Source organism: Colletes latitarsis, chromosome 8 (assembly GCF_051014445.1).
Source record: "Colletes latitarsis isolate SP2378_abdomen chromosome 8, iyColLati1, whole genome shotgun sequence".
In the NCBI taxonomy this organism is placed as follows: domain Eukaryota; kingdom Metazoa; phylum Arthropoda; class Insecta; order Hymenoptera; family Colletidae; genus Colletes; species Colletes latitarsis.
The window spans coordinates 24,207,705-24,228,068 of record NC_135141.1 but is presented as its reverse complement, the minus strand read 5'-3'; the positions used below and the strand labels follow the sequence as shown (position 1 = coordinate 24,228,068).

Here is a 20,364-nt window from a genome sequence, read left to right as displayed (position 1 = left end):
TGTTTTAAATTATACTCGACAGTCGTACAGCCAATCAAATTACATTTAACACACCAACGTGTTTCGTTACTGGAACCGTACGGTAGAGAGCGCAGACGCGAGTTACAATTTTGCTGACATTGACTGGAAATTTGCCGAGGGAGGCGGCATTGTCGCGTCAGTCGAAACGACGAATTCCTGTGTTCGATTTGTAAGGTTCGGTGGGGCGTCTTGATCCAAATTTAGTCAAACCGCAGCAATTGATTTGGACGGATCGAGAGAGACTACGCAAATTTATTCGAATTCATAACATTTATAAAAGTGAATTGTTCGTAATAACTAAGTCGAGCTACCTTCTACATATCTTCCTATCGACACGTTTATGAGTTGCCTCTGGCAAAATTAAGCAAGGAAACATTCTTTCAGCGTAAATACTTTGAATCAAAAATCGTTCGGATCGTGTATATCGAGATAAGCATTGGTTAGAAAGGTAAAGGAACAATTGTTGGGGCGATTAAGGGTGGAAACGAAAAAAGTGGGAACATCGATAAAGGAGGTGAAATAATTGACAATCTCGCAAAGTAACCAAAGTGTAGAAAGAGCGCGCGCGCGCGCGCTCGCGTGCTATTCGTCGGCGACACAACTCGAAAGGTAAATGTGTTTTTTATTTATTTATACGATTCGTATGTGATGTTTTTGGTCCGAATTTGATTGAATGTAAGGAAACTATAATACTATGTGAATACTATAATAATATGTGAATTGATTAAACGACATTTATTCGAAGAATGGTAATAGACTAGAGACGCATAGAATCCTTAGAAATTTTTTTGTTTTAGAAATGTTGTTTCTGTACGATCGTACAAACTAAAAACAAAAGCTAAACAACTTTATACGCGTGCGTGCGGAGAATTTCGAGTAACTACAAATTCCTTATGTTCATTCCTATTGATCGTAAAAGTATACCTATATCGGTACATGTATATGTAGAATGTTCAACGCGCGTGTGTGTTATTTGCAAAATGTTACAAGCCCGTTTACGTGGCATGTGTCTACACTCAGTAAAAAAACTGTACTGCTCGTGGAGAGGTGCGCATAAAATTGTTGTATTCTATTTTTACAAAGAAAGTATATGAGAATCCTGTTGAGTAATTGACATTCTTCCTCTGAAAGTATTGTATTTTCAAATGCTACGTTTTCTCTGCTGGTAGTGACCATGCATCTGTGTTATTGCGGTTAGGTTTTTTTTCCTCGAGTCTACGCATGTATGTAGGTCGGTCGAACTTCGATAATTATTACGCGTGAAAAATTTTGTTTAACACTTTAACTACCGCCTGTGTTTTATTCTATGATGACCGAAGGTGCAATGCATTTCATGTTTCGAAGTAAATGGTGGCACATATTTTTTCTATATTGAATCTGCAAGTTTTAAAGTGTCACCGTTATGCTATCGATTCCATTTGCAGGCGAACAAATTCGTTTTCGATGGATTTAAAAAATTGCAGACATATTTTATGCATTATAAAATTGATACAAGTATTTAAGGAATTGTGTAGCGTCGTTTGCAAAGAATGGATGATCGATCTTTGAAAACAGTAAAGATTCGGGAGAAAGTACATGCATGGCGGTTATATTTGTTTTTATTTCTTACGACTACATATACACATTGTGTTACGATTAAGACGAGAAAGAAAATCGAATTGATATTGATCTTATCAAAATGATAAAAAAGCAATGCGTGAGCCTAAGAGCTGCTTAAATATATCAACTTCTGCATTTTCGGTGGAAGTTTCCGTTTATCTTTATCAGATTAGTATCACTAAAATTTGGTGAGAGATAATTGGTCTCGAAGGTCATATCGTACTTGAAAATTTCGGATGAGTAAGCGATTCACGGTTTTCAATGACTCGTAGTAAGAATGCCATCGATCGAGTGAAACTGTACAAACTCAAGATCTTAATTGCTGGTTGGACAGGAAACAATTTAAAATCTTTAGAACCAATGTTGACATTTGCAACGATATGTAATTAATAGGAAGAGTATTACATACGTGGTAAGAATTCTTAACTATTAAAATTTTGCATTACAACTTGATGCTGTTCGAAAGCCCAACAATCAACAGTAGTAAGTCATTCGTATAACGATGATAGAATAAAATCGTTATCAATGACTGTCACATTGCTAAAATAGAAATGTATTTTAGGGAAAACCTAGAGTTTTCCAGGTCCTATTGGCGCTTTGGCATCAGGCCAAATATAGCCGCCAATCGCCAAGCCTACCTATCTACTGAGTTGCCGAGTAAACGGAACATATGGGCGATGAATCGATTAGCCGTTGAAATCTGCCATCTCGAATATACTAGTATTTTTTTTAAACGTGTACCAGAATGGAACAAAAAAGAAAGATCGTAAGCGAGTTGCCATTGGATTATTATCCTTGTCCTACTCTCGATTAGCAAAGAAACGTGTATCTCTGCTTTGTAATATTGTAGCTTCGTAACATTGGCAGTATCCCGAATTATATCTCTACGATAAAACTACGTTATACACTATTTGATCATTTACTATTTGATTAGTTGTTTTTTTTTCTTACGAACCCAATTTGGTTCTTAGGAACCAAATTTTTATGTCTAAAAAATAATTCATTTACTCTTACGCTAAAAGTGACAATTTATTGGTTAGGTTCCTATTTATATGTACCTCGTATTATTTATTTAAAAGTTTAGGCATAAATATCTAATATACTTTCAACTTATTTATTTCCTTTATTTTCAATACAATTAAGTACAGTTTATGCAATATTAGATTTTACATTTTGTCTGTTTGAAATATATCCGTTGAATTGAATTATTCCCCTCGTATGTATATGTGTAAATGCGACGCAGTTAATGCGTAACTGTTTAACCTTCGAGACGAAGAAACTGTCGATTAATATTTTTTGTTAACGATAATCACTTCGAAATGGTTTTTCCGTTTTCAATTTGAATAGATAAAAAACTAAAAGTTGCACAATCGATTTGTAAAACAAAAGATATTGAAATTTTTGACAACAACGTATCAATAATGATGATATTTCCGTAAATAAGAAAAGTAGACCGCGATATGTATCTTGATCGAAATCAAACTGTGCGATAAATACGCGGTGTTTTGGTAACGAAACGCAAAAAGGTTCCGCAAACGTTCATAAGAGCGATAAACATAGTTGGGTTAGGCGAAGCGCGGGGTGCGAACGGATGCAATCGGAGGAAATGAAGAGGAGGGGGTAGGGTGGTAGCATGGAGGGGGAAGGCGGGGCGAAGCTAAGCAAAGCTTGACGGGTTGAGTGGGATATACCGCGGTGTGAGACGAAACAGAACGAGAAAGGAGTAGTGAAGTGGGGTGCGGTGGGACGAGTCGAAATCCGGCGGCGATACGTAGTAAACCGAGCAAAGAAACCGAAGAGTTAAGACGGTACGGGACAAGATAGAACACGGGCACAGCGAGACTAGAAGGAAACGTGGAATCGACAGGGCTGAGCTATCGGTGGGGAGAAAACACGACGCAAGTCGCGAAAAAATTGAACGGGTGAACATAGAGAGGGTAAAATGGAAGAAGGGAAGGGAAGATGAAATGCGAGCAAGGAACGACGGTAGTAGGCCGGAAGCTTTTTAGTAGCAGTCAAAGGGTCAGGAAATCAGTTGATGCTTGAGATTTCGAGAGATCGGTGTTTCCTGAAATTACCTTGCTATATCGAAGAAACACGAATCAAACGAAAAGAAATTTGTGTGTCGACGCTGCCGCGCACGAAACCGCGGGGGTAAGCATGTACAATTAATTACTGTACCGCGATAGTCATATTTTACGAGCCACGCGAAGACCTGGCTGTAAAAACGATTCTCAGAGAAGGCTTGGCAGCCATCTTCCGTAAGACCACATGTCTCTGTTCGAGCGACAGCCAACATTCTTCAAATTTGTCTACACTTAGCGTTATTGTATGGACGATTTTTCGGTAAACCGAATTTCCTCTAGGGCTGTCACCGTTTCATAGTACAAAAACCGGAAATTCTAGTAACAAAGAATAACTAGCACAGATGTAAGAAGTTCATAAAATTTGTGCGAAAGAAAACGCCTTTATTAAAAAGAATGAGCGTACATTATATCTAGTAATAAGTATGAAACAACAAGGAAATTGGCTAATGTTTATACTACAACTTTTTTCAATCTGTTTTGTTCATTCACTTGTACGACACTTGGACTTTTTCACGGTAGATGGCGTTGAAATCATTATTCTTAAACTTTGAAGTCTCGAAATAAAAACGAAAGAGGTGGCAACACTATTTTTCTGTTACATTTTGGTGCTGTAAACTTTCGTTTGGCAGTTTCTTTTTTACGTATATTGGGAATAGGTGACGAACGATTTACCGATGATCTAGGCTCGATGTAATTAATACAACATTTTCGTAATGTTCTTCTGCGTTCTTGTTTTACATTGTCTAGTGTATGAACAAAATTGTTGTAATTGCTTAATTTAGTTCGATAAGAGTTTAACAGATAAACAGGGAAATACATATTAATAAGGCAAGAGTACAAGATGATGCACTTTTTCATGAAAAAAGGCGAAACACAAAGGTAGTATGTAGACATACAACATACCCAAAGCATCTTGAATATAATCGATATGTGACGGGTGGGCGAGGTGAGCCAAGATGAGACAAACATATTATTTTTGCAAGTCAGCCTTTGTTGAAAGTAACTATCCGACGATGTGTATGCAATTCCGCTATGTGACGAGTGATGTACGAGATCTACCGGTCTCTTGCCCGATATTTACCATGAGGCGACCGATTTGTCATGGCATGAAACGCGCAATAACTGGATTCAGTTTCTCGCTAGCTCGAACTCGACCGCAGAGGTGAACTCCAATGTCAACTCTATCGATTATTTTCCGGATCGGATTCGCGACACATCGTATTACAACTTACGCGTTCTAAGAGAGTGACGAGGGCCACACCGGTTACAGAAATAAGAAACTTGATGGATATGTACACGTATTTCCTATCGCCAATGGAGAAAGGCGAGGAACATCACAACTATATCATATGCTACACAATCGATCATACTTCGTTATAGTCTGTATATAAAGGCAGGATCGACCATTTGAAAAATTTCGCGTCTCCAAACAATCCGATTTGCGTCTAACTGATATATCGAACTTAATACTTATGACGTCGTCACGTACTCCTTCTCTGTGTTCTTCGCAGTTTCTTTCGTTGGATACGGTTTATCTATTGCATTAGATGATTAAGAACGCGCACGACTTTACGTAATGACTGCCTCGGATTCGCGCGCGCCGGCGCACGTTCACGCGTTCGATTCGATTTTCGACGGCGCATAGTGCATCATGTAGGTTCGTCCAGTGCAACTGCAACGATAAGGGAGAACCCTTGAACTCGCATGCGAGTTCGTCCTACCTATTGACTGGCGTTTATTAATCGTGTAATATCTCTTTTATCGTTGGCTCGTCTTATCTGATCTTTTACAATTCTTTCGTAAATAGAATTTCGTTCCATGACTAATTTGTGGGTTTAAACTCTCCAACACCATAACCTGTTTCAGATTGAAAATATGAACGAAGCCGAGCCCTGGTCTTTACCACCAAAGCAGGCTCTCTACGATCCAACTCTCGAGAAGGATGCTTGCGGTGTTGGATTTATCGTTTCTATAGATGGACAAAAATCGCATAAGGTAAATCTTTAGCACAAATTACTTTTATTGTTTTTCTAACGTACATTTCTTGTTTGGTGGTTTTCAAGCATACTGTAGTTTTTAGCAATATTTAAACGTACGTATTTTGAAGGATGTATTCAAGATGTTGTAGATTGTTGATTTTAAAGTTGTTTGAAAAATAATACTACCTTTTTCTCAATGTTTACAGTAAAAAGAATTTAAAGAATTTGTATTTAATATTCCTATCTTTTTATTATGAGCACTTAAAAATTCATTCTCATCCGGAAAAGGATGGATAAGTACACTGCTTTTAAGATATGTTTAAGTATCTTCAAAATATATAATATATCCAAGTTTCAGCAAAATTTAAAATATTACTCGAAAAAAATGTTTAATTTTGCCTGAAATAATCCTTACGCGCTGCCAATTCCTGCCATCGCTACGCGTTCTATTCTGTTTGAATGGAAACGATTATGCAAGTGGACGACGATTACATTGATATGTTGCGTATTGCGCGATCTGTTTACAGATTGTTCGCGATGCGGAGATCCTGTCGGCGCGAATGAACCATCGCGGGGCTTGTGCATGCGATAACGACACCGGAGACGGTGCCGGTGTTCTTTGCGCAATTCCGCATGAATATTACGCCAATGAAGTTCGGTAAGAGATAATCAAGATTCATGGCCCTTCTTTTTTATCGTGTTATCATTCTCTAACGTATTGTTGGTAATGACGCGTCTGATTTCATAATTCTTGCGGGTCGATGGAGTTATTTGTAGGTTATCACGTTATGCGCATACGTCGTTAGCCGTACAGAAATATTGTGTGTTTACCTTCTTATCACCACCATTAAGCGAACAATGTCTACCGCTATATGACTAGTAGTATTTACCCGTCGTTTCAACCTATTTCTCGTTTTTTCTTTGTATCACGTTCTTGTTCTCGTTCCTCGTATTTACGCATTTGCAGCATGATGCTAATAATAGCTTAAATGCGTTGACAAACGCAAAGCTAGATACGTACACGGTATACGGAAGACGTTCGCTTAAAAGGGGATATATTGTACCTGATATTAATTTTATTTATATGAAATAGACCGAGTGTAATTGTCGATATTTCTAAACGAATACGATGTTGAATGCCTTGAACACTAATAACAGGATGCGAATACCTTTTATCTTTGAAGTATCCCCACAAGAAAATTAATCTCATATCGATTTATAATTAGACTCATGTTTACAAACATTGTAATGCGTAGATAAAGATAAACTGAAATAATTTAATAAATGTTAAAGTGTTGCAATTCTTGCACTATTATGTTTATGAGTACCTTTGTTTAGAAATTAAAAAATAAACTTTTCACATGAAATCATTTTTTAGCGAGGGACAAAATGTTGAATTGCCAAAATTTGAGCGTTACGCTACCGGTATTCTGTTTCTTGACAAGAATACACACGGTGAAGCCGAGGCTGCGTTTGAAAAATTAGCTGAAGAATGCAACCTGAGGGTACGATATCATCATACATGTATTTACGCGTGCTCGCCTATTTCCGAATGTTATCCTTTTAAACGGATATTTTGTTCCGCAGGTAATTTGTTGGCGCGATGTTCCAACCGATAACACACGGATTGGTCAAGTGGCGCGAAAATGCGAACCTTACATGCGTCAAGTTTTTGTAACTGGCGATCAGGATGATGTCAGTCTTGAACGGCAGGTAAACAGCATTGCAAATAATCTTTTGTTTGAATCTTTCATCGCGTTTGAATTTTATTCGTATGTCGAAAAATAATTCTAGCTCGTAATATCGATTAAGTAGAAGAATTGGCGAGTTCCAACCAGCATATGTTATTTTTAACTGCAGGTTTTCATCTTAAGGAAAAGATCGTCTCATTGTATACCACGACCCGGAATTAGATACTACATATGCTCGCTTTCTGTACGGACGATCGTATACAAAGGTCAATTAACGGCAGACCAGCTGTGGCTTTATTTTTTAGATTTGAAGGTGATTAGAATTTGTTAAAATAGTATACATACGTATATATGTATATCGTTTATATATTCGTCAGTTACCGGAGTATTCCTGTTTCATTGTAGTCGCCAAGATTCGAGACATATTTGGCGTTAGTTCACACGAGATTCTCCACGAACACATTTCCAAGTTGGGAAAGGGCACATCCTCTTCGGTAAGCAATCGTAGCAAATACAAATTACCATTCTTTCTTATTGATCGATTCTTCGAATAACATACAAATAATTCGTTTTTCGCAGGTTGTTAGCGCACAATGGTGAAATAAACACTTTAAGGGGAAACGTAAATTTCATGAAAGCCCGAGAAGGAGTGATGAGCAGCAAAATCTTTGGCGATCAATTAAAGCAACTTTATCCCGTGGTAGAACCAAACTTGTCGGATTCCGGAGCTGCCGATTGCGTGTTGGAATTCTTAGTGATGGCGGGACAACGATCTTTACCTGAGGTATGTGCCTATTATACGTTAAATTTGATCGAATTCAGTCAAATACAGATTGAACGAAACCTGTTGAATTTAGGCGGTGATGACAATGGTACCAGAAGCTTGGCAAAATGATTTAACGATGGCGACGGAAAAGCGTCACTTTTATCATTGGGCCGCTTGCGCGATGGAACCTTGGGATGGCCCTGCCCTATTGACCTTCACAGATGGACGTTATGTTGGCGCTATTCTCGACAGGTAGAAACTAACGTTTTTTATTTCGCGCGATTCGAGTCGACATCCACTTTCTACCCGTTTTCGTGCAGCTTCGTTCTAGTCGAATATACAGGTCCTCGATCGATTTCTCTAGCGTAATTATTTCGAAAAGGAGTTGCGACAAAACTACGCACGCATGGAATTTCTTCGTCGAACTAACGGTGTTGGAAACAACTAAAAGATGTGCCTGCGCGGTACGTGCACGATAATTGACGTTGTTCATATTTGTGTGGTTTTTTGTTCTATTTGTTGTAAAGAATTCGAGGTGCCGTTTGAGAGAAACTGTTACGAAAACGGTGTACGAATCAAATACGACGATTACACACGAATGTCATAATAATCGAAAAATCGTGTGCGTGCGTATACATATATGTCATCTCGTACTCGCGTACAGGCATATACGCTTTTGCAAAGCGTAACCTCTATATATCTACACATGTAACCAGAAAATCGACGAGCCCATGCTATGTACTCTGTGTTATATGTATATAACAAGATTCGAGTAAGTCAAACATGAAGGATAGCTAAACATAGATTATTGAGGTTCTGGAGGGAAGCAGGTAGGATCGCCTAGATTTATTGCAACATGGAATGTTGAAAGGTAGGGAAGAAGTCGAGACGCATTTCCAGAGGATGTATTGTGATTCGGCAAAGGAAGTATCTAAACACATCGAAACATCGTAATAAGAGAGTGTTCGCTTCCCTCCGAGGCTCGTAGGCAGAGGAACACGCGGAACTCTCACTCGTATCCAGTGCCTATAAAATTGATGTTTATAGAGATATAGGTATACTCATCCTTCTTTCAAGGTTGGGTGACTAATGAGTGCGAAAGGTAAATGGGCAAAGTTTAGGCAGAATGTGTGCATGTGGGTATGCGTGTGCACGTGAGAGAATATGTATATACATATACAGGGCGTTCGGCCACCCTTGGGAAAAATTGTAATGGGAGATTCTAAAGGCCAAAATAGGACGAAAATCAAGAATACCAATTTGTTGATGGAGGTTTCGTTAAAAAGCTATTAACGTTTAAAGTTTCGCCTGTACTGAATTTTTTTCTCGAAAGTGCGTAGGATTTCGTGGGTATGTCTACTCACCAAAAATGATTGTAATTGACCCCCGCAGCTAAAAATAATTTTTTTAGAACGATTTGAAATTTTTTAATTTTGTCGAAAAATTTCACACATTCTCGAATTTTTTTCTCGAAAGTGCGTAGGATTTCGTGGGTATGCCTATTCACCAAACATGGTTGTAATTGACCCCCGCAGCTAAAAATAATTTTTTCAGAACAATTTGAAAATTTTTAATTTTGTCGAAAAATTTCACACCTCGAATTTTTTTCTCGAAAGTGCGTAGGATTTCGTAAGTATGTGTATTCACCAAAAATGATTGTAATTGACCCCCACAACCAAAAATAATTTTTTCAGAGTGATTTGAAATTTTTTTATTTAATTTTTTAATAACTTCTTTATTTTCGTTGAATTTTGGTCTCTAGAATTTCTTATTAAAATTTCTCCCAGGGATGGCCGAACACCCTGTACAGACACATACATATATATAAGCGAATGCCAACAGGAAGGCAATGCGAGAAAACGAACAAGAATATAGTCACAGTTGATAACAGCGCGCGAGACTGAGGTGGTAATACAAAAGACTTTTTTGAATTTTTGTTTGGCAGAAACGGCCTGCGCCCGTCGCGCTTCTACGTCACTAAGGATAACATGATGGTGATGGCGTCCGAAGTGGGCGTCTATGATACTCCACCCAGCAATGTAGCCCTGAAGGTAAACGAGGAAATAAATGCATCATCGGACAGGCCTACCCTCCGGATAAGTTCCCCAGCCGAGCTAGCTCATGACGAGCGATCGTTCCCGTCTATATGATGCTCCCTCTGTATTGTGTTCGACATAGAAAATTTCAGCTCTAGGGGGAAGATGCACGGAGGAAACCTTTTTTTCGAACACGGACGGAGAGAACGATGCGCGCGGATCAGAACTCGGACCTCGCCATCGAGAACGCGTTGTCAAACACACCGGTTGCTCTCGATAATTTAATATTTTGTGCTCTCTTCAGTCTCTATACGCTTCGTTCGTATTTCTTCCATCTATCTATTAATCGCGATTTTTTCTCGTCTTTATCCATGTGCTTGTCTTCCAACGAATCATTTTGGGACCGATCAGAAGCATAGTGAATGCAATAGTAGCACCTACGCTCGTGACTGATTCGTATTTAAAAAAATGTTTTCGCTTCGAAGATAATAGATATAAACTCGAAGGACAGCTTACGAATCGGTCGTGCGTTGCGAGTACCAGCGCTTCACCTTTCTATCGAATGAATCTTGCAGATGAGGTATCTCTCGATAAAAACGGACGATCCGATTCACCGTCCAATTCATCCACATGTTACCGTCTTGTCTCATCTCATTCGTTCTACGTATCGCTTTAGTTTTTACGCATATAGACGGTCATATTGTATTTTATTTATTTTTAAACATGTCATATGTGATGTATAATTTTTCATTTAGGAAGTAGGTTTGTATAGAGTCGTAGGATCGTCATCCAGAGCCGTCCTGTGAACGTTGAACGGTCGTAGATGCTGTTCGACGATTATTATTTGCGTTTTGTTTTATTTGCAGAGCCGTTTGAAACCCGGAAGAATGCTGCTCGTCGATACTCACGAACGGAGGATTATTCAAGACGTCGAACTGAAGCTACAGATTGCTAGAAGCAGACCTCATTCTCAATGGCTGAAAGATCAGGTATCTTCGCGTTTCATTATTTGTTATCATCGGTTGTAACGATTCCTTCGTTACACATCAAAATCATATTGTGCTTTATACATTTGTTTGCTCTAAGCCATTACCTCCGCTGCTACTCGTATCACACACATGCCATCCTAGTATCGTGTAGAAAATTCAAGTAACCGATCATCCATGTCGATACGTCTAATACAAAAGGGATTTGTCTTTTTTTCCAAACTTACCTACGCGCGGTCATCGTGCTGTATTGCACGCAGATGGTGAGTCTCGTCGCATATCTCTTGCCGCTTTTACCGTCTACGCAGAGTTCGTGCATATGCATCGTATGACGTAACACAAATAAAATTTCATTTTCTTGTTGTTTGCGAATGTTTGCAATTCACATTCGGAACAACTATTTTTACAACGATCATCTACTTACTCTGTCGTATCCGTGCACGGCGGTGGTTCGAGAGAATGAACGCGACCATGTACCGAAGTACATCGTTATGAAATTGAATTTGCTCTCGCCCGTGCAGATCACGATGGAAGAGCTACGTGCTGCCGACGTCGGTCACGCGGCAATGCCATCTGAAAACGGGTCGGCGGAAACCAAAGACGAAGCTATGAGAAAACTCGCGGCGGTCGACGCAAATCCAATATCTGCTGTGAATCGAGTTTGGGGAGGCGACAAGAGACTATCCCTCTATGGATACACGCTAGAAACCATTAATATGTTGCTTCTGCCAATGATGCAGAGCAAGTATGTATTATTTTATTTATTCTAGTCTCTCAGTTTTTATAACTACAGTAATGAACGGTTAACTTTCACTGTTGAGTCCCAAATCTTACAAAAATTAGTTGTGCATTACTGTTCTTCTCTTGCGTCGTCATCATTGACTTACCACGCGTTAACAAAATTATGGGCTTCTTGTTTAGAAAAGAAGCACTGGGTTCCATGGGTAATGATGCTCCACTGGCCTGCCTGTCGCAATTTCAGCCGCTCATCTACGAGTATTTTAAACAGTTGTTTGCCCAGGTAGAACCACCTTTTACAAGGAACAATTTTTTTTGTTAATTTTAATGTTACTAATAGTAAATTATATTTTCTTTTCCCTTATCCCGAAACGTTCTTTAGGTTACGAATCCTCCGATAGATCCATTTAGAGAGAAGATCGTAATGTCGATGCTTTGTCCCATCGGTCCCGAGAGTAACATCTTGGAACCAAACGAAATGCAAGTGCATAGGTTATTTTTGCCGCAACCAATACTATCCCTAGAAGATCTGGAGATAGTCAGACGGACTAAATACCGTGGATGGAAGACTAAAACAATTGATATGACTTACCCTGTACAAGATGGTCCGCCTGGGTTAGTGAATACGTTGGACCGTGTTAGCCAGGAGGCGGATCAAGCTGCGAAAGAGGGTTATCAGTTCATCATTCTTTCCGACAGACAGGCTGGTCCAGAAAGGTGAGTACGTTGATCATCGCTGCTTGCATATATTATAATATATGTATAGTACGTAGTAGTGTTGTTAAAATAAGACGAGGGTGCAACTGTACCTTCTTATACTATAAATATCCATAACTTCTTTGTTAGAGTACCTGTGAGTAGTTTGTTAATACTGGGTGCAGTGCACCACTACTTAATTGAAGAACGACAGCGTATGAAGGTTGGTCTTATTCTCGAAACCGGCGAAGCCAGAGAAGTGCATCACGTTTGTTTGCTACTCGGTTACGGGGCGGATGCTGTTTGTCCGTATCTTGTATTCGAGATGGCGAGAAATCTACGAGCAGATGGTGTGCTAGATTCTTCCTTGACTGATAACGCTTTATGTGCGGTAAGTTAAAAATGTTTTTTGCAATTCATTATTAGTAGTTTGATAAGAAGAAAATAGAAAGAGTGTGTACGAATCGCATTTTACAAATGTTATAGAACTATGCAGAAGCAATGGAGAGGGGTATAGGGAAGGTAATGGCAAAAATGGGAATCTCTACGTTGCAATCGTACAAGGGAGCTCAAATTTTCGAAGCGGTCGGGTTATCCGATGAGGTCGTCGACAAATGCTTCAAGGTATGTTATTGTTTTACCGTGCGAAACGCTGATATAATACAATTTAATAGAAGTACGTATGATTAGAAATTGGATCCAATTAATGAATGCAATGGTCCGTGATTAAATATTTTCAAATGACGTGCTACTATCGTGGTATCATAGAGTTTGATGTCTTTCATTGACTTTTGCGGTATAATACATTTTACGCTTACCAGCTGTAAATTTTACAGGGTACACAGTCCCGCATTGGTGGAGTTACCTTCGATATTTTGGCACAAGAAGCATTCGAAAGGCATCAACTTACATATTGGAACAAACCTATGGATATGCTCGTCATTCGCAATCCAGGCATTTACCACTGGCGTTCCGGCGGAGAGAAACACATAAATGATCCTGATAGCATTGCGAATTTGCAGGTAATTTCGTATGTTTATCTTTCTGAGGAGGGAATGGAATATTTAAAAATGCGCGAGTTTAAAAACAAATATTCTATCTCACAGGACTACGTGAGTTCGAAGAACTTGAACGCGTACGACAAGTATCGAAAAACAACTATGGAAATGGTGAGGGCTTGTACGTTACGAGGTCAATTGGAATTTGTAGACAAGACCGAGAATTCCATACCCATCGACGAAGTTGAATCAGCATCCGAAATCGTGAAACGGTTCGCAACCGGAGCCATGAGTTTTGGAAGTATTTCGATAGAGGCACATACGACTCTAGCGATCGCGATGAATCGTATCGGAGGTAAATCTAATACTGGCGAAGGTGGTGAAAATTCTGACAGGTAAATATACGCGAGTACGTGTACACCGAAGAGTATGTACGATTCTTCCCTGATATCCGTACAATTTCGATCATTTAACATTCTCTTTAGATATCTAGATCAGGAACCAGAATTCAATAAACGATCAGCTATTAAACAGGTTGCTAGTGGTCGTTTCGGCGTAACTTCGAGTTATTTAGCAAACGCTGATGATCTCCAAATTAAAATGGCACAGGGAGCGAAGCCGGGAGAAGGAGGCGAGTTACCTGGTTATAAGGTTAGCTGATAATGAACACGTAGCGAATAAAATAATCGTGTCTAATCAAATAGAGCGTGTATGAGTTCTTTTGACGTAATTTGCTCAGGTAACCGCTGAAATTGCTGCGACCAGATTCTCAGTAGCTGGAGTGGGGTTAATATCACCACCACCTCATCACGATATCTATTCAATTGAGGATCTCGCAGAGTTGATTTATGATTTAAAATGCGCTAATCCTTCGGCTCGTATTTCTGTAAAATTAGTGTCGGAAGTAGGAGTAGGCGTAGTTGCGGCAGGCGTGGCAAAGGTAATATGTTATAATAGCAAGCAGACTGCTATTTTAACTATTATCTATGCAAATGTTGAAACTCTTCTCGTTGTACTGAAACAGGGAAAAGCAGAACACATCGTAATATCCGGTCACGATGGCGGAACTGGAGCTAGCAGTTGGACGGGAATAAAATCTGCGGGTTTACCGTGGGAATTGGGAGTCGCGGAAACTCATCAAGTTCTGACTTTGAATAATCTTCGATCAAGAGTTGTTGTTCAAGCGGATGGACAATTACGCACGGGATTCGATATTGTGGTAGCAGCTCTCTTGGGTGCCGATGAGTTTGGATTCAGTACTGCACCCTTGATTTCTATGGGTTGTACCATGATGAGAAAGTGTCATTTAAACACTTGCCCTGTAGGTATTGCCACACAAGATCCTGCACTTCGCAAGAAATTCGAAGGAAAGCCGGAACACGTCATAAACTTTTTCTTTGCATTGGCAGAAGAGGTACAGGCACTGAAAGAAAAACAGAAATAGAATTTTGCTAAAAACAATTTTAATACTGACATAATTTCTTTATTTGCTCTTATTCAGGTACGTTCACATATGGCCAGTCTAGGAATTCGTAAATTCCAAGATCTAATTGGCCGTACGGATCTCTTAAGAGTTCGAAAAAATGTCTCGATCGAGAAAGCCAAAACGCTAAATCTCGATAATATTTTGCGCAATGCGCTCGAACTTCGACCAGGAGTCAATATTAAAGGCGGATCGATGAAACAAGACTTTCAGTTGGAAAACAGATTGGACAATCGCATGATCGAATTGTCGAAACCAGTCTTTGAAAGAAAACAAGATCGCGTCGAGATGGAGTTGAATATCAATAATGAATGTAGAGCGTTTGCATCGACTTTGAGCTATCATATTTCTAAGTAAACACTCTTCTTATTCCATTTGAGTCTCTAAATAATCTTCAATGATTTCAGATTTATCAATCGGTGTTTTGTTTATAGATTGTTCGGCGAAGATGGACTGCCAGAAGGTAGTATAAACGTAAAGATGAAAGGTTCAGCAGGTCAGAGTTTTTGCGCTTTCATGACTAAAGGGGTGCACGTAACTCTTGAAGGAGATGCCAACGATTACGTCGGAAAAGTAATAAACATCTTTCCTCCCGTTTTAATGCTTTCTTTGACATTTGAGGTCACTAGCACTGTTTATAAATGATTATTTTCAGGGACTGTGCGGAGGAGAAATTGTCATATATCCACCGAAGGATTCTACTTTCGATTCCGAAACAAACGTAATTGTAGGTAACGTTTGCCTTTACGGCGCAACTTCCGGGAAAGCTTATTTCCGAGGGATCGCTGCCGAAAGGTTCAGCGTTCGAAACAGTGGAGCAGTAGTTGTAGTCGAAGGCGTAGGAGATCATGGATGCGAATACATGACGGGTGGTTGTGCGATCATTCTAGGACTTACAGGACGAAATTTTGCTGCTGGAATGTCCGGTGGAATAGCATACGTATTCGATGTGGACGGATCGTTCAAGAGGTATGTTTCTTTTGTTACTAGTATGCATCGTGTGTTCGTACCCAGAATGGGCAATGCAATAATAATACATGTACAATGTACATAATTTTTGTACAGCAAATGTAATCCTGAAATGGTAGAGCTGCTTCCTCTAGACAAGTCGGAAGATATAGACTTCGTGAAACAACTTTTAGAGGAATTTGTCGAGAAGACCGGTTCCTTAATCGCAAAAGATCTACTGACGCTTTGGCCTGAACCAACGACGCGATTTGTGAAGGTACAATCATTTTTAATCATCTTTAAAACAATCCGTTTGACCAACTGGATGAACTAAACATTCTTTAATCATTATTTTGCTTCAAGGTATTTCCGTATGAATATCAAAGGGCATTAAAACAAGTCGAGGAAGCCAAACAAGCGCAACCAATCTTGAATGGAAATTCCCAAACATTGGAAAGCCAAATCAAAGACATCGAAGATGCCATTACGGATATCAATATGGAACAACGTAAATTGGATAAGATAAAGTACTCTTCAACATTAACATTCTTTTGTTTAATTCAATGAATCGATCAAATCATTTATTTTCGTAATATCGTTGTAGAGGATTTATGAAATATAAGAGACAAATAAGCGTTTATCGACCGACTGAAAACCGAGTAAATGACTGGGACGAAATATATAATTTCCAAGGAGTCCGTAAAGGACTACGCGTACAAGCTGCGAGGTGCATGGAATGTGGTGTGCCATTTTGTCAAAGTAGTCATGGTTGCCCATTAGGGAACATTATTCCTAAGTGGAACGATCTTGTTTTCCAATCGAATTGGAAAGAGGCACTGAATCAATTATTACAAACAAATAATTTTCCAGGTACATACAATAACTATTTTTCTAACTCTTTTTTCGTGTATTATTTTTGTAAACTTTTATTAACTAATAAATTGAATCTTATTTAGAATTCACAGGGAGAGTTTGTCCTGCTCCGTGCGAAGGTGCTTGCGTTTTGGGAATATCTGAACCAGCAGTTACTATAAAGAACATCGAATGCGCTATAATTGATCATGCGTTCGAGCAAGGTTGGATAGTGCCACATCCACCCACAACGAGAACCGGTCGACGAATCGCCGTGATTGGTTCCGGTCCAGCAGGATTAGCTGCAGCTCATCAACTAAACAAGGCAGGACATTTGGTAACTGTTTATGAAAGGAATGATCGAATAGGGGGTCTTCTACAATACGGAATACCAACTATGAAATTGTCGAAACAAGTTGTTCAGCGAAGAGTCTCCCTTCTCGCCGCTGAGGGAATCACTTTTAAAACTGGCGTCAATGTTGGAAAAGACATCTCTGCTAAGGTTAGATTTAATTTTAGCTTAAGTTTAGTTTTCGATCGTCATTTTTTCACTTTTTATATTTGTGTACAGGAATTACGCGAACAGTATGACGCAATGTTACTTTGTACTGGCGCAACCTGGCCAAGAGACTTGCCAATACCAGGTCGACAACTGGAAGGTATTCATTTTGCCGTAAGCTTTTTGGAGCATTGGCAAAAGAAACAAATGGGAAACGATACCCCGCTCGATATGCGTCTGATGGCCAAAGACAAGGATGTCATTATAATAGGTGGTGGTGATACTGGTTGTGACTGCATAGCTACATCTTTGCGACAGGTATAATTTTATGGTAGCTTAATGAATTAAAAAAAAAAAATTATTAAGAATTTTTATCTTCATACGCTCTTATACTTCTCTCTTACAGGGTGCCAAAACAATCACAACTTTTGAAATTTTACCAGAACCACCGAACAAAAGGGGAAGGGATAATCCTTGGCCTCAATTTCCAAGAGTGTTCAAGGTAGATTACGGTCACGAAGAAGTTTCCTTGAAGTTTGGACGCGACCCACGTCAATTCAGTACGTTGAGCAAAGTAAGTAAGATCGCAATAAAATAATAATTTTCGCTTAAAACGAAGTCATTATTTTATATTTTCCGCATTTTTCATAGGAATTTTTGGACGATGGAAATGGACATGTGAGCGGGATTAAAACGGTGTCAGTTTCGTGGACGATGGAAAATGGTCGTTGGAAGATGGAGGAAGTTCCCGAATCGGAAAAGGTAAGTAGGACATGCTGGATGAAGAAGTAAGAACAATCTGAGATTCATTCGTGAATTGAATTCCTTAAATCTTAAATCTCTTTTCCGTTTTCTTTTCACAGATATATAAATGCGACTTAGTCTTACTCGCAATGGGTTTCTTGGGTCCAGAAAAGTACGTAGCAACGGAGCTAGACACGACATTGGATGAAAGAGGTAATTACAAAACTGCAATTGGCAAATATGAAACAAGTTTATCCGGCACGTACGCAGCTGGAGGTAAGTTTTCTCATTCTTTTATAGCTACTCTTGTTTTATTTGGTAACAATTGCATTAGATGCAAAGTTAACGATGGTATGGCGTTAATTCCACGTAGATTGCCGGCGTGGACAGTCGTTAGTTGTTTGGGCAATTACCGAGGGCAGACAAGCCGCGAGAGAAATAGATATGGCTTTAATGGGATCGACTGGTCTTCCCGTATCTGGTGGTGTTATAACCAGCGTTGTCGCTTGAATTGGCTGACACGGGATACGAAGAGGAACGATTAATCGATTTTTGTTTTCCCTCTTTCCATTCCCTTATATCCCTCCGGCGGTGATCCTGCGATTGCGATGCGGGCGGGTACCGTTGAACGAACAAGGGAGAAATGGTTTACGCGGGGACAAGTCAACCAGTATTATCGTAAATTTACGAGTGTTCGAAAGCGAATCAAAAAAGATCGTTCGGCTATCCAACAAGAATTACAGCGCGCACGAGATTTTTCTAGCATTTTCATTCCGAGATGTTGTCGTTGTCGCGTTGTTCATTTGTTAAAGAAAAAAAAAAAAAAAAAAAAAAAAAATTGGCGACGGTATTCGACATTTTGTTCGCCGCGTAACCATAAATAACTATGTAAGCTGTCGAGGAAATACTCGTAGATATATTGCAAAATCTACCTCGTATCCTCCTTTGCGTGTCTTGTTTCTTTTACGAGGTAATACAAATTATTACGTAATTAGTAATAGCCTTTCATCGATTAATGCGATTGTACGAAGAATCATTCGTTGGAAAGCTTGTTCGACTCGAAAGTATGAATCGCAAATGCTCATAATGGTATTTCGAGGCTGACACTATCGAGAGAGGCACGTGCATTGCCTAGCGTAGCGTTCGGTTTCGCGTTAAATCTCGTGATTTTTTTTGTAACTTTTGTAGTTTTTAGTACGTCGTTAGTGTATTGTAACGTGGTGTACGTGTACGTGTGCGCGTGCGTGCGCGTACAACTTCAGAAATTTGTCGTAGGATATTTATTTATGAAGTACGTAACAATGCGCGTACAGATTTCTCAACTGTATACAAGTTTTTCGTACACCAACGAACTTTGTTTGTTTGTTGCGCGTATCATTGTAAATTCTACACAATGAAAAGAAATACTTTGAGACAATAAATGACTACCGTATAATGAACGTTGAAATATCAAGGATATAACTTTATTTTATGAAAGTTGTAACTGTAGGCATGAAACGAATACAATAAATAGTCCTGACGTATGCTATCCTGGCAATTTTGACCGAACTCCGCTGAGTAACAACGATCAGCGTTCAATTTGTCACAAAACGGATAATGGGAAACGAAAGAACTATTCCATCGGATGATCCATTTTCAACCATGTTTCGTTACGTACCTTTTGATATCCCGGACTCGAAGTGGCAAGAACTCTCATATGAGCAATCTATCGAATATGTAATCGCTTCTATTTGCGAAGAAATCATAGACATTGCAGCGACTGTAATCGAAGAACATAATATGGAGAAAAAGGCGTTTGAATTTACCAGTCGCTGTCTCCGTGTGACATGGATACGATTATTTGATGCAAGTTATTATTATTCGTTTACGCACCCCAACCTCGAAACTTGGTTCATTTTGTAGTATTTTCGTTTATTTTGTAGTGGATGTTCCCAAGACTAGAACCTTATTTGAAACGCGATAACTCGAGGAAACCTCTAATTATCGGCGATATCGAACCGCAACCATTGCCCATCGATTCGTGGACTTTTGGTAAAATGTCGCAAACTTTCATTCAGAAATCACCATCTCTCGAGAAAACCGTACTGTTACCGTCAAAAAATGCCATGAAAACAACATTAAAGAATCGTATACAAACGAAGCCAAGCAGTATTAAAGTTGGGAAGCTGCCTAAACGATTCATTGAGAAAGATGCATCTATCAAAGACAAGAACGATCGATCTAGTGTTATTGAAAAAAGAA

General features: G+C 39.3%; 1 protein-coding gene across 4 annotated transcripts; it reads left to right on the top strand.

Annotated features, from left to right (window-relative positions):
• Window positions 1-206: 206 nt before the first annotated feature.
• On the top strand, window positions 207-19,651 carry LOC143344378 (uncharacterized). Of its 4 annotated transcripts, none has more exons than XM_076770396.1 (33): window positions 207-630; window positions 5,574-5,702; window positions 6,214-6,344; window positions 7,065-7,191; window positions 7,274-7,399; window positions 7,547-7,690; window positions 7,783-7,871; window positions 7,957-8,161; window positions 8,235-8,395; window positions 10,089-10,194; window positions 11,046-11,168; window positions 11,687-11,910; window positions 12,087-12,186; window positions 12,286-12,620; window positions 12,750-12,990; window positions 13,086-13,223; window positions 13,436-13,621; window positions 13,706-13,992; window positions 14,083-14,248; window positions 14,337-14,537; window positions 14,622-15,011; window positions 15,099-15,433; window positions 15,515-15,653; window positions 15,736-16,049; window positions 16,146-16,305; window positions 16,392-16,555; window positions 16,633-16,898; window positions 16,985-17,382; window positions 17,452-17,697; window positions 17,786-17,953; window positions 18,031-18,141; window positions 18,243-18,399; window positions 18,497-19,651. In XM_076770396.1, the coding sequence occupies exons 2-33, from the start codon at window positions 5,583-5,585 to the stop codon at window positions 18,631-18,633; spliced, it is 6,195 nt and encodes a 2,064-aa protein (XP_076626511.1). In that variant the 5' UTR covers window positions 207-630; window positions 5,574-5,582; the 3' UTR covers window positions 18,634-19,651. The 4 variants fall into 4 exon arrangements, with proteins under 4 accessions (XP_076626511.1, XP_076626512.1, XP_076626513.1 ...); XM_076770397.1 differs by lacking the exon at window positions 207-630 and adding an exon at window positions 3,566-3,774; XM_076770398.1 differs by lacking the exon at window positions 207-630 and adding an exon at window positions 5,325-5,453.
• Window positions 19,652-20,364: the final 713 nt, after the last annotated feature.